This window comes from Talpa occidentalis, unplaced genomic scaffold (assembly GCF_014898055.3).
Source record: "Talpa occidentalis isolate TD23 unplaced genomic scaffold, MPIMG_talOcc4v2.1 talOcc4.5, whole genome shotgun sequence".
Taxonomy (NCBI): Eukaryota; Metazoa; Chordata; class Mammalia; order Eulipotyphla; family Talpidae; genus Talpa; species Talpa occidentalis.
This window is the reverse complement of record NW_023604861.1, coordinates 20,105,755-20,120,287: the sequence shown is the minus strand read 5'-3', so window position 1 is coordinate 20,120,287 and position 14,533 is coordinate 20,105,755. Positions and strand designations below refer to the sequence as shown.

The following is a 14,533-nucleotide window of genomic DNA, read 5'->3' as shown; positions in this document are numbered from 1 at the left end:
GACCTCTAGCAGGAACAGTTCAGCTTCTTCAAAGGTGGGAGGGATACTCAATGGGAAGTATGTCCCATGCACATAAGTTCCTATGATCTGACAGCATCACTCTATAGAACAACATCAAAGTCATTATTTTTTTTAATACTTTGGTTTTTTTTTTAACTCTTTTTTTAAAATTTATTTATTTGTACAAGAACTGGAGTACTGGTCAGAGACCTGGGTGAGAGAATTCACCAGAGACAGAGCGGGAGAGAAGAGGCAGATGGATCAAAGACACTGCTGAGCGGAGCAGTGGGCGAAGCAGGAGAGGTCTGCCATGCCCTGTGGGTTTCTTCCTGGCTGGCTGGGAATCGAACTCATACTGCAGAGGCTGTGGACAGCTTTATAGTGCAGTGCTCAACTCGTTGCACCACTAAGGAGGCCCATCAAAGTCATTCTTTTTTTTTTTTTTTGAACATAAACATCAGGTTTTCTTTCTTGCTTTCTTTTTTAAAAGATTTATTTATTTATTTATACAAGCACTGGGTACAGTCAGAAGCGCGGGAGGGAGAGAGAATTCACCAGAGCCAGAGAGGGGAGCAGAACAGACAGACTGACGAAATACACTGCTGAGGGGAGCAGCGGGCGGCAGGAGAGGTCTGTGTGCCTTGTGAGATCCTCGCCTGCGGCCAGGGATCAATCGAACAGGCGCTGCAGAGACTGCGAGCAGCTTCACAGCCCAGCACTTACCCGCTGTGCCATCAGGGGAGGCCCATCAAGGTCATTCTTAATGGGAAGAGCTGTAGGTATATTATGTCCACATGAGAAAATGATAACAATGGAGGCTACTGAGGGTTATTTTAGAGATTAAATATCAATTTTTGTGAAAGAGCAGTTGTCATTTACCACATTTTTGATAATATTAACAATATTCGATTTATATCTTGGTTCTTGTCTAGGCCAGGTTCTCCAGGAAGCAGATACTGATATGAAGGTATGAATACAAGAGAATTATTAGAGAATTAGCATCTGTGAAAGGAACAACATTTGGATAGTCTCTCCTAGTTCAACAGGAAGCTCTGAAGCAAAGATTACACCTTGAAGGGATACAGTGTCAGACAAAATCATCTAGATTTGTCCCACTGCCTTGTTCAGTCTGAGCCAGGTGCTACCCTGAAAATAGCACAACCTTGGCTTAAAAGCTGAAACGACAAATCTAACAGCTGGAGACTGTTGGTTCATCACATTCCTTATACCTACACAGTGTGTGCTTCTTGACAGGAAATCCCAGGTCTGGCCCAGTACTGCAGTGTGACAGTGGTAAAATTTTGGGTGGTGCAATTTTTGGAAATGACTATGGATTAGGTCACAACAAGAGGTGTTAGCAAAGTGCATTAAAATTCTAGAATTCCACTTGAGGTAGCTTATAACAGTGTACCACCGCTCATTCTTTAGGACATCAAAATATTATAGGTTGTTGATTAAGGGCTTTCAAATGATAAGGATATTATTACTCTTATTTCATCCCAATTAAGTTACTCCTAGTGGGACAAGTCAGGCCCTCTGCTTGTGTCCAGGTCACACTGCCATAGTAGTGAAAAGGGCAAAAGGAGCTCAAAAATGTCTCTTTTGGGGATGATGTAAAAGAATCATTTGTTTCATATAGATTGAGAAGGTGTGATCTTAGGAAGTCAGGTTGGCTCTTTGTGATGCATAACTATTCATCACTATTTTTTTGGCTTTTGCACAAGTTTCACATGGTCATAGACTACAAGGAGAGACAGGATTTTTTTTTTTTTAAGAATGGATTATATTACAGTGCTTAATATAACAATTAATACAAAAGAAGTGGTGGATGGAGTCTGTGTCTACTTGCTAGTGATTTGAATTTGGACAAATTCCTTAACTTCTCTATGCTTTAGTTTGCTGAAGATTCTTGATTTGCTGAAAAGGAATTACACATGGACCTACACCACAGAGCTGTAGTGAGGACAAAGTGATATAACACAAGTGCTGTCCCTGGCTCAGTTTCTCTTTGCTGTTATTGAAACTGGAGCCACGCAAGCAGCACAAGCTGCGGAGCAAGGCTAGCTCTTTCCAACCACCACTTAAGCACCCTCATCACTGGAAGAGTAATAGAGGTTTTCTGCCCGTGCCAGAAGCAGCTGTTTGTGGGACGTGCAAGCAACAGTGGGTGATGGGCACTTACTGTCCACCACCACTGGCCCCACTGGGATTCAGGTTGAGGCAGAGGCTAGCAGTGATGATGGACAGCAGTGGTCCCCCTACCATGGCACCCCAGGGCATCAAACCCCCCATTCAAGGATGCAGGGAGAAGCATGGGGTACCACTGGGCCAGCTCCAACACTTGGCTGCCTCCAGCTGCAGGCAGTAGAGTTACCTAAGGAATCTCGAGCCAACATGGGGGTTCCCAGGGGAGCCCACTCTGCAGTGCTGCTGCATACTCTCCCCACACCCCGCTTTACATTGTTTTACCAGGCCCCATTGCAGGGCTACCAGTGCAGTGGGCCTCAGGCCCCACTGAGGCCAGTTCTGGCTGTGCTCCTTGGGGCCCACCAGTCCATGAGCCTGTCCTGAGGTAAGGGCAGGCCAGTTTTGTACACGCACCAAGTTTTCCGTACTTGATTCCTAAATCATAGAATCGATTGATCAGGTGCAAGGTATGAATTGATTGGTGTTAAATGGTTCAATCAACCATAGGATTATAGGTAGGAGACCCTGAAGAAGGATATAAGGTAGGGCAGGTGCCAACTGAGGATTCACTTGGACTCTGTTTCTGGCCTCTGAAGAAAAACGACTCTGTTCCTTACCTCCAAAGAAGAAAGAAGCATCTAGCAGCTGACCTCCAAACAAAGAAGAGAAACTGAAAGCTTTGCAGAGAGCCTAAGAGCTCTGCAGAGGCAGGACACCGCTACATCTCCCTCCTGCCCTGCCTCTGATATTATCTGAAAGGAGCACCAAAGGTCCGGGCTGGTGTCTCAAAGAGCTGTTTATTGTTGGTGCAGGCCAACAACTCAGAAAAAGCTGTAACACTAGTATTTTTGATACTGCCTCCTGGTGAACAGTGGTGACCGGCATTACTGGCAGTGGTACCCAGCACTGTTGATGGTTAGCCAGCACTCTGTGTCTAGGTCACCTTTTGAAACCTGTTAATCACTTCTGATTGTCCAGTACTACCTCTTGGTATTGCTAGCTCTGTTGCTATCTGGTCCATTGTCCAGTGCTGTCCATCCCATTCTGCAGAATGTTGCTGTGGGCTGCTGTGGTATTATCTCAGCGGCCCACCTTTCAGCACCTTTAGCTGTGGTGAGTTGGTTCCTGGCCTGCTACTTGCCAGCGTGCCACAATCTCCAGGCCCTCATTGATGGGACAAAGCCATCTTAAATGAGCAGCCTTTTGTTTAGGACTTACAGACAACTGTGGATGCTTTATGGGTGAGATAGCTGGCCATTGTGGCCTTAGTAACTCTTTTTTTGTTAAGGAAACCTATTGTCATTGTTCCCTGAGCCTGGGTGATCTTGCAATGGTGAGCTCAGGTGAAAATCCACAGCAGTGACCTGTCCTTTAATGAGTGGCACTGTCCTTGTATGTCTCAAGTCCTACTGTAGCTCTGTCCCAGCACTCTCTTATTATCAACTCTTTCCACTCTTCCTATGCCCCTCTTGACTGAGAATACACTTTCATTTTGAATTTTGTCACCTGCTGTGCTACATTAGCAAAACATTCACAAAACCTGGGAGAAGAGTGGAATTGAAAGAATGTTACCTTATCCAGAATGTTACCTTATGAAGATGTTTTAGGTCAGGTCTTGGTTCTCCCAGGTCTTAGGTTCTCAGTACTGTGCTGGGTGTGAAAAAACAAACAGCCTTTGAGCTGAGCAGCAGTCCATTTGAAAAACAAGTAGAGATAAGTGATTAGTTAAAATGCAAGTGCATGTAAAATTAAATTCTAAGTAAATTATATAGACCAAAGTGATAGAGGAAGTTAATTTCATTTTGCAGATACTGACTTATTTTGATTATTGAAAGTTGGTAACATTTGGGGTGAAATTGTGAGGGTGAGCGCTTGCACAATAATGCCAATAAAATGTTACATGAGGGTTATTTTAGAATCTAAAATATAGTAAATTTGGTCGAAGAAGGAAGTTTAAAGAAATTAAGTATATCTTGTTAGCCTTTCTTTACCACTAAATGAGTCAAGATGGCAAAAATAGGAACAATTGGACAATGCTTTGAATAATACTCTAAGGACAGCATATTTTTTAGTTGATGATCTCTCAATGCGTTCCCATCCTTATTGTATTTTTGCTATTTTAACCAGTTGTTCAGTTTCATCCAGTGGCCTTCTTCATTCTCAGAATTTCCTTTGGATATTCAGGAGGGAAGTAAAAAATATAGCTGGACCAGAAACGTGGGATTATAGTTTCCAGAGTACAGAAAACAAACCCTTCAGTTAAAAGGTACTTTACACTGCTCCATCATTCTCTTCTACTTGCGAAAGAACATGTTTTGTGCCACGCTGGTGTGGTCAATCACACATGGAGATCGTCTTACAACGTTGCACACAAAGTAATCCATTACTATTAAATCCTTCAGAATTACTGATGTATGATCATAAAATTGAGACAGGGCAAGCTAGGGTTATTAGGCAGTTTTAGGGATAGTGCAGGAGGGGACCTCTGAAGAATTTAGGGAGGCTTCAGAGATAAGGACAACCAAAGAAATATAACCAATTCCATTGGGAAAAACAAACATGCCAGGACCAAGGACAACATTGTTAATGCTGGTCCTGGTTTCCTTCAGGTGGTAAAGGGAGGCGGAGATTGGAGAAATGGAGAGTGGTTTAATTTATGGTCACATTAGAAGGGCAGCTGTTTAACTTCAATGCAGGGATGCCCATCCAGAGGACTGGGCCATAAAGATAAAGATACAACAAATGGGGAAAGACAGACCTACTAGATAAGGAATGTGAAGATCCCTACTCAGTAGCAAATTAAGTGAGACAGCCGAAAACTGACCAATCACAGAGAGACTGGTGGAGTTTTAGAATAATGAGGGAAAAAAGGTATATATTCCCTGAAACACAATTCCACTTTGGCTTCCTTGCCCCTCCCAGGCCTGGTTCCCTGGCCTGGGAGTCCCACTTTATTTCTGCTCTTTTCCTCCTCAATAAACTTTTTCTTTCTATAAACGAACCTGCCTCTTCTCGCTTGCTTGCCTGAGCGTCTGCGAAGTTCCTGCTGCGGCTTCGTGAGACACCAACCCTGCGGGGTCTAGTGGCTGGGACTCAGCGCTGCCCTGCAGCCTGGGATCCGTTTCTGGCTGGGAGACTAGACCTGACAATTCCGGTATCAAAATCGACTTCACTGCACTATTTTCTAGTCTCCTTCCAATAACCTAGGACTCCTAGAGTTCTCGCCCCTCGGTGAGATACGAGAGTCCAACTGAAGAGTCTTACACCAAGAGGGAGACAGAATTTTTTTTGTTTTGGTTAATATCCTTAAGTCACTAATGGTTTTGAACAAGCGTTTTAGGAATGTCCCAGAGACAAATCTCCCTGCGTTTTCCTAGGACGGGTGACTAATCAGGGGAAATGTTGAGTAAGCCGGTGACCTGCCCTCCGGTGTTCTAGGAACGCGTCCCCTCCCACCTCGACTTTGGTCGGCAGGTATGACTGCGCACTTGCCGGTGCCTGCACGAAAGCCGCCCAATAGAAAAGGCCGATCAAGGCCGGTTACATATTCTTTCCGCTCCCTTGGCCACCGCCTACCGCCGACGGGCTGACAACCGAGCCCGCGCCCCCGGCCTGGGCTCACTTTTCCATTTCCTCCCACTCGCGGGGCGGATGGGCCGCCGGAGAACGCGGGGCGCATGCGCCGCCGCCCCGCGCATGCTCAGTGGTGCTCGCGGCGCCCCGGAGCTTCCCCAACGAGCGGCGGTCGGCGCGGAGGTCTCCGCGGCCGCTGCGGGAGCGACAGGAAGTGAGGCGGCCCCGCCGGGCGACCGCGGCGGAAGAACCGGTGGCGGAAGGGGCGCCGCGGCGCCGACGTCGTGGACCGGGGTGGCCGAGGGGGCCGAGCGCCGAGGGGACTCGCCGGCTGGGAAGCCGGATCCCGAGCCGGGCAGGATGGATCATCATCAGCCGGGGACCGGCCGCTACCAGGTGGTGAGTTCCCGGCCCCCGCCCCCGCGCCGCCCGGGACCCCTGCGTGTCCCCTGCGTGTCCCCCTGCGTGTCCCCCTCCGTGCCCCCGAGTCCTTCCCGCCGGGTGTTCACGGAGGCGACGTGCTGGCGGCGTTGTTTGGGGGCTCCTGGCCGGAGCTGCGTCCTTCCCACCTCTCCAGTGGAGCCTGCCTGTCATTGCGTCCCTGCGCCCCAAAGTCCTAGCTCTGCACCCCTCTCCTGCGGCCTCGTCCCCGCAGGGAGACACCCTCCACCCCCATGCAGAAATCTGTTTTATTGCTCACATTCCTGATTCTTTCTAACCATTCCCTGACCCAGTCACCTCTGAGACATTCCAGGGGATTGTTTACTGCAGACGGTGCTGACTCCACTTACCTGCGGGAAGGTGATCGCCGTCACAAACGGGGTGGGGAGGCGGGGAGAGGTGAGCACCTCGAACCTGGGGGGGGGGGTAAAAAATGGGGATTTAGGAAGAAAGAGGTTGAAATTTGTTCAGCTGTAGATAATACTCATGGGACTCCTCTCGTTTCTCAGTTCTAGTTCACCTTGTCATGTTGTCCTTTTCCATTTTGTTAGTTTTGAAAGTGACTTCTTTTTTCCATTCCCCCACATTTTTTTTTTTTCTGGTAAAACAAAGTTTTGCCAGAAAGCATACCAGTCTTGTTTGAAAAATGTGTTATCGTAAAATACGAGGTCTTATACGGTGCCAACATAGAAACCATTGTAACTTGAAGCGAGTGAAAATTGTTCTGTATTTTCAAGGCCCTTTTTTATACCTTTTTTCCCTTTTAGTGTTAATTCTGGTGGTGTCATTGGGGATTTCTATTGAAAACTCTATTTAAAAAATGAACTGTTCTTTTGCATTCCGTAGCATGCTCTTCTAGAAACTTTCAGGTGGCCATTTAGTTAAACCTGTTTACCGAGGGAGAGAAGAAAAGTAATAGGCAGTTTTGAAGGTGCAATTACTAGCACTGTTCGTAAAATTTTTGTACTGTTTGTGAAATGTAGATATATTAGTGCAGAGTTCACCTTTGCAATCTCTTTGTACACGTGAAACATGGGAACTAAGAAATTCAACTAGTAAGTGCATTTTTGACAATTTCAGAATATTGAAAGACGAGATTCCAATGTATGTGTTTGCATTTTTCAAAGGAAAAAGATCGTGACCCTTCATTTTATCTAGTTTACGTTTACATCTTGTAAAACCTCCAAATGATCTTTATTCTGAATTCTGTCAAAATTTATTGGAACATTTTAAATGATTTGCTGCTAGTATGGAAGACATTTTTTAAGTTGTGTATACACTTCTGTTGGTTTGAATGTTTTTTTAAAAGATACACGTATTTTTGGAAATGTTACAACAGTAAAGTGCTATAGGTAAATTTTGAATTTCATTACCAGTTTAACTTATTTTTTTCTAATCTTCTTCTCTTCACGGTCATTAGCTAATTTGAATTCTTTCTCTTGAGGAGGTTTGTTTATCAGAATCAACCACATCCTCATCCAGCTGTATTCTCATGCAGCCGAATTCTTACTCATACGAGAGCTGATGAACTGATGTAGCAGCAGTGATACATTGCCACGTTTGCTTTTAGTAGTTAAGATGACTTGATTTAATTATTATTTTACAGAATTCCTAATACCAAAATACTGAAATTTGCACTCAGTCTTAGGATATTTTCTTTTTTTCTACAACTCCTTTCAAAATAAGTGTACTGTATCATAATTGCCTCCTTTATTTCATACTGGAGATGTGTCCTACATCGACTTTGAATGGGTGGAGACAGTCCTTCAGCACAGAGGGCAAAAATCAGTCCTGCTGATGATAATACTTTAAATAGGTAGAACATCAATTTCTTTTCCTAGTAAGGCAAAATGTGAGAATCTTAGCACAGTTTAAATTAGAATTTTAATTCCTAAAACTGTGTAATTATATAGTAATTTCATCTGTCTAGTAAAACACTTGGATTGTCGGGTCAGTATCTCAATCTAGGTACATGAAAGAGAAGCAGCTGAATTGGGCCCAGTCTGTAGCTCTGGATTATATGATGGGCGCAACTGTTGTGTGGCTGATTTTAGCCCAGTATTTTATTTTCAAAGCTCTGAATGATTAGTAAACTTGAGCATTCAGCAACTCCAGTTGCTAAATGTTTAGAGATGACTTAAGACATGGGGAGGTATACTTAGGATCAGTGTTAGTTTATCCCCAGGTGAAAGAGGTAAAATGTAGCTTTCCATGTTGGAAAGTTAGTGGTGATCCGCAGGGCATCAGAATGACTACCTTTAACAAATGTGCCAGCTCTATGTGGAACCTGCTTTGTCTTCTTCATTGTTAAAAGGGTCTAAATTTTTTTGAATAGAGCAGTGGATAAAAAACATAGAGCTACAAAAAGCTTTGATTGTTACCATTCTGAAAAAGCCAGGTATGTTATGTAGTATCACTGTGTTATGGGAAAATCAGTTTCCTTTGGTAGGAAGTGAGCAGTGTTTCCAAACTGTGAAGTAGTTTACTTGGTTTAGAGCTGTTAGGCCACATTCTAACTTTGATGTTCTCTGTTTTAAAGGATTATGTATTGTACCTAGCTGTCTACTAAAATTTCAAAGGCATTAAATTGGCAGTGTTGGTTGTAGCAGTATTTTCCCAAACTTTATCCTGGAATTATGATAATAGAAGTACTTGTAAGATTTATAATAGATGCATAATATTATATTAGATCTAATATATGCATTATTATAGTGCATATATAATATGTATTTTATATCAATATAGTATATATTATGTTATAAATATTTATTTGCCTATTAAAACCATGAGAAATTTTGCATTAAAGACATGGATCATATTTGTTTAGCTCATCCTAAATTTTGATCACAGATTAAAAAATTTAAAATAGTATATTAACATTTTCTAAATGTTACTATTTCTCATGAACATAACAAAATATTTGTACTGCTAACGTTTCAATACTTAGCTTTATTATCCAGAAAATTAGAGTTGCCCCTAATAAATTGGCTGGATAGGAGGTTGACTATTAATGGTTAAAAAGCACAAGTTTTCATCTGGGCTTACATCTGGGTTGTGTTGTTTACAAGTTATGAGCCTTTGACATAGTTATTTAGCCTCTTGAGGGCTCAGTTTCCTCATATTAGTAACTATCTCGTTAGGATTATTGTGAGAAGTAACTTTAATATATGTAAGAGATATAGTGTAGATAGAAGTACCTGATAAATACTGTGACTAACATGAGGCAAATAAACTAAAATATATGTAGTTCAGTTTTTGCTGGTGACGTGTTTAGGCCTCCTCTTTTGTTTAATTATGTGAGTGTCAGCTAGTACTTTGTTGTACATACCAAGAACAGGAAAGTCTTAAGTTGTGATTTTGCCATATTGCAAGCTAATTAGCCTGTTAATGTTTCATCGTTACTGGCAGAAACAAATGTGGAGGTAAGAAAGAAATGACATTACTTACAGCTCAGCAAGGAATCACATGAATCTGCATATTTGTATAGTTTTTCCTTGCAGCCAGGTCCCTTGAGGGTGATGGGTGCAGGTAGTAGTTTACAACTCAGGAACTCAGGACTAAGGGTACAGCAATTTTTTTTTTTTTAAAGCAAGCAGTAAACAGTATAGCAAACAGCAGACAAACTAGTTGATCTCTCCCCTCTCCCTGGTTGGTTTAGTTACATATTGTGTAACCTTAACCTTTTCTGCTCCTGTGTGACTTATTTCAAGAATCCTCTCTGTATCAGGAAATGGATAAACTATGTCATACTCAGCAAGAATGTGCAGGGACATTCCAGGCCCATGATAGACTATCTTAACCAATAGCACATATTGTGGAAGAGATACTATATATGGTGATTTTTAGGTGCAGTACTTTTTCATTTTAAAGAAATACTGCTATCTTTGTTACTCTTGAGTTATTCCCTTTTTTTTTTTTTTGTCCAACTTGATTCCTTTGATCTTTACTGTTTGTTTCTTTTTAACTTACCAGTATTGTTTATCTGATTTATATTCTTACCACACCTCATTTGCATCATCACGGTTGCCCATTGCTTAATCTAATAGGTACTTTTCAGTTCTGGTCTTGCTTGACTACTCTGTTACATCTACACTGACCTCTCTCCTTGAACCATCTTCCTAATTCCTGATACCAAGAATAATTCTGCTCTTCTCTGACTTTTATCCTCTTTGTGAACTCAGTTTGTATTTCTTAAATGTTGATGCATTCCATAGCATGTACTATATTGTAATAGACTATTTACCACTTTCTTCCTTCATCTGATTACCCTTTCTTTAGTGTATCATTTACATGGTGTAAATCATATTTATGGAATATAAATTGATTTTTATTTCTTTGCTCAAAAACTTCACTGTCCCTTTTTGAATTCCTCCCTCCTTATTTAACGTTAAAACTTTCAAATTTTAGAAAGTTTGAAAGACTTGTACAGTTAATTCCCATATGTACATGGTCTACAAATGTATATATATATGGGGCCTCCCTGGTGGCGCCGTGTGTTGAGCGCAGCGCTGTGAAACTGTCTGTAGCCTCTGCAGCATGCGGGTTCGATTTCCTGCCTGGCTAGGGAGATACACACATGGTGCGGCAGACCTCTCCTGTCTCGCCTGCTGCTCCCCTCAGCAATGTTTTCGGTTGTCTGCCTGTTCTGCTCCCCGCTTTGTCTCTGGTGAATTCTCTCACCCTCCTGTGCCTCTGGCCAGTACCCCAGTTCTTGTATAAATAAATAAATCTTTAAAAAAAATTCAAATCTTTAAAAAAAAAATGTATATGTATGGCCAAATGTATGGTCTGCAGTTGCAAATAGTTTGCTGTATTTGTGTTATTGTAATCTGTCTTATTTTTTAATGCTTTCAAAGTAAATTGCAGATGTCAGCATACTGCAAACTATAAACTGCATGCTTATTAGTCTCGAGTTTAGTATATTTTTTAATGGTTCTTTTTTAGGGTAAAACTGGTACATAGTGAAATGCACAAGTCTTACATGGTCTGTTGAATGAGTTTTGATAAATGCTTAAACCCAGGTAAATACAGAACAGGGATCAGTGAGTTACTATTTTTGTAAATAAAATTTTATTGTAAAACAACTGCTACTTTCATTTGTAATCGCCAAATTGAGTATTTGAAGCAGAGCCTACAAAGCCAGATATATTTACTATCTGCACCTTATAAAAATTTACTAGACTGGGATATAGACCATTACTATCATCCTTGAAATGAAAGTTCCCTTAGGATCCTTCTCTGTCCATTCCTACCCCCTGGTGGTTCTGATTTTTTTTTCACTTGAAATTACTTTTGCCTATTCTATAATGATTGTAGAGCTTCTTTTACCTTGTATGGTTTTGGAGGTTGACCCCTATTATTGTGTATAAGAGCAGCACATCCCTTTTATTGCCAAATAGCATTTCATCATATAAATCATATGACTATATTCCAGTTTGTTTATTCTTTGTTGATGTACATTTGGATTATTTCCTATTTTTGGCTATCATGGATAAAATTCTTCACAATATTCTTGTATAAATAATTTTTACATTTTCATTTCTCTTGGGTGGAATTTCTGATAGTAGGGTAGATATATGTTTAGTTTTAGAAGATGCATTAGACTCTTCTCCAAAGTAGTTGTACTATTTTCCTTCTACCAACAATGTATGAAATTTTTGGTTGCTTCACAGTTTACCAAAATTTTGGTGGTGTTACTCTTTTTGGTTTTAAGTACTTTAGTGTATTTTTGAGTTTGTGTTTCTGTAGTTAACACACAGTTCCTTGTATGAAACTTGCGTAACTTTGTAGTGCCATGAAACTTGCATAACTGTGTAGTGTCATGTTTAAATATTAAATAGTCTGTTCTCTGAAATTGTATGCACTAACTGATGTAGTCTATAGCAGGACCTACTTATCACTTCTTCAACCACAACCTGTTCTCTCTTCTCTAGATTAACATGTAACATTTGTTTCTTGTCTCCTCTTGTTTTGTTTGCCTGATAGAATTCTGTTCTTAAATGTAAGAATTCCTACGAAACTATTCTTGGCAGAGGGGGCAGGGTGAGTTTCTTATATCTGTCACCTACATGAAGGCAGAAGAAAAATTGAGAATCATAGTGCTTGGAGTAGCTATTATACCAAATTATGTTTTTGTGTGCTTTTGTACTTGGTAGCTAATGCTTTTCCTCAGAGGTGCTTCGGGGTTTTGTGATTGTCTGATTTTTATTTCATCTTTGAATAAGTTTTAAACTTTAAAAAATTTGTAATTGCATATTCACACTCAAGCGTGTTTTATAACAAATTTCTGCATTTTGAAGACTATGGTAGTTTGTCTTTAGGGTATTTTATTTTTGAATGGACCACATATTAATGTTTGTCTTGGCAATTTCTGTGAATGTAGTGATATTAACTAAATCTGTGATTAATTTGATTGAGTACAGCTCATTAAAAAAAATTACACAAGTGAGTATATACTCTAGCACACCTGCATGATGCATCACTTAGGTATATTTGAGCAGTACATATTTTAGTAATGGCTTAATATTTGCACAGTAACAAGTAAATGCATTAGAATTATATCATGAAAATACCATATTATCAATAGATAGCTTATTCTGTGTTTTGAGTGCTCAAGATAAATCATGGGAGCAGTTTTTTTTATATTATTGGATTAACTATGAAACAAAGATCCTATAATTCATTTATTTCTTCAAGTGTAATAATTTATTATTTCCTCCTGCCTAATTCTGCTTTAGGTGCTGGTGAACAAGATGGTTAAATTCTTGTTTCATGGCTTGTACTTAGGTGGAGGAGAGACTGATAAACAAATATGCTTACTTTTAGGTTGCGGTAGGTGCTTTGAAGACAATAAAGCAGGTTGATGGAATAAATTCATTTTGTTAATAATAAAATAACAATAATAGAACAATAGTGACTTTGCAGTAAGTCTGGAATATGCTGAGAGCTCTGCTCAGTGCTTTGCACACAACAACGCACTTAATTCTTAGAGCACTTCCATGAAGTAGATAAATGTCATGATCCCCATTTGGCAGATAAGAAAAATGAGGTATAGGCGGCGTGGGCTTAAAGGTCTGGACTGTCATTACTGCTTCATTCTATTGGTGAAAACAAACGTAAGACCAGCCCAGATTCAAAGGATGAGGAAATAAACTCCATCTTTCAGTAAGGGAGAGGTATGCACAGACATGGAAGGAAGAAGTTGATGGGGGCCACTTTGGATGTGACATCAGTTAGTTTGAGTCTTCAGTAGATTGGAATCAGGATAATCTGGGAACTCCATCATTCTGAATGTGTGACAGTCAAGCTGAGACACTACTGCAACATCCCAGTTGATGATTATTACAAGTACAAGTGTGATAATGGCCTGTGGTGGAAATGAATTTGTCTAAGAAATATGAAGAAAACTGTAGTCGGAGGAAGATGAAGATGAAGGGGATGACTGGATAAGAGGCCAAAACATAGAAGTAATTTTGTTGAATTTGATAGAGACCAGAACTTTTATCTGTTGTTTGTAATTGTTTCTTGGAAGTATACGTGAATTTGCAAGGCCTAATGAAAATGTGGGGCCCTGACCTGGAATAGAAGTCCATCTTCCCTTCTTACAGGCCTCCTCTTCCAACCCACAGCACATGACCTCCAAGGGATTGTGACTGCCACAATATGTATACATAGGTTATACATAGGTTATACAATATGTATACATAGGTTATGTATACATAGGTTATACAATATGTATAACCTATGTATACATAGGTTATACAATATGTATACATAAGTTATGTGTGATACCTGAATTGGCAATAGAGCAGAAGCCCTGCTGGTTTGTCTGCTGAATGTGTCATGGGAGTGCCAGCCTGCTGTAGGATGGCTACTGCCTTGTTACTCTCTAGTCAAGGGGTAAGGATTGCAGTTTTAAGCTGATCCTTGGGATTTTGGTTGACCAGAAACTCTTTCTGGGGAGATTGACACCTTGTGAACAGAAGTTCCATGCTCCATTGTCTCTTCGAGTTCACATATAAAACTCAGATTCAAAGGTAAAATTATTAAGAATTTGAAGATAGTGACCACACAGAGCATAAACTTCAAGCATGGAGCCTTCCTGAGGTGGGTCCCTTTGTTGCTCATGAAGATGGTCCTGAAAATAGTTTTGGAGGGTAGTGATGGTTTAGATTAGGACCAGCAAACTTTTAGTATAAGGGCCAGATGTAAGTATTTTAGACTTTGTAAGCCATGTGGTCTCTGTTTACAGCTACTCACATACGCTGTTGTGTTGCAAAAGTTTCCATACCCATTATGTAAACAAATTTGACTGTGTTTCAATAAAACTTTA

At 40.8% G+C, this 14,533-nt stretch overlaps 1 protein-coding gene and 1 long non-coding RNA gene across 5 annotated transcripts in view; one reads left to right on the top strand and one right to left on the bottom strand.

The window, feature by feature from the left end:
• Positions 1 to 6,541, bottom strand: part of LOC119259863 (uncharacterized) — a 39,787-nt gene extending 33,246 nt beyond the window's left edge. For 2 of the 4 annotated variants that reach the window (XR_008554242.1, XR_005128593.2), the window contains exons 1-2: positions 5,810 to 5,852; positions 3,777 to 3,867 (exon numbers count right to left, since the gene is read on the bottom strand). This is a non-coding gene — a long non-coding RNA (uncharacterized LOC119259863). Of the gene's footprint in view, positions 1 to 3,776; positions 3,868 to 5,189; positions 5,747 to 5,809; positions 5,853 to 6,498 lie in introns of those variants that run through there. The other 2 variants (XR_008554241.1, XR_008554240.1) reach the window with 2 other exon arrangements.
• The window catches only part of NDFIP2 (Nedd4 family interacting protein 2), a 53,687-nt gene continuing 44,962 nt past the window's right edge, over positions 5,809 to 14,533 (top strand). Inside the window, exon 1 of the mRNA XM_037528834.2 lies at positions 5,809 to 6,159. Within this exon, the coding sequence (XP_037384731.1) occupies positions 5,839 to 6,159 (321 nt within the window). The 5' untranslated portion in view covers positions 5,809 to 5,838. The remainder of the gene's footprint in view (positions 6,160 to 14,533) is intronic.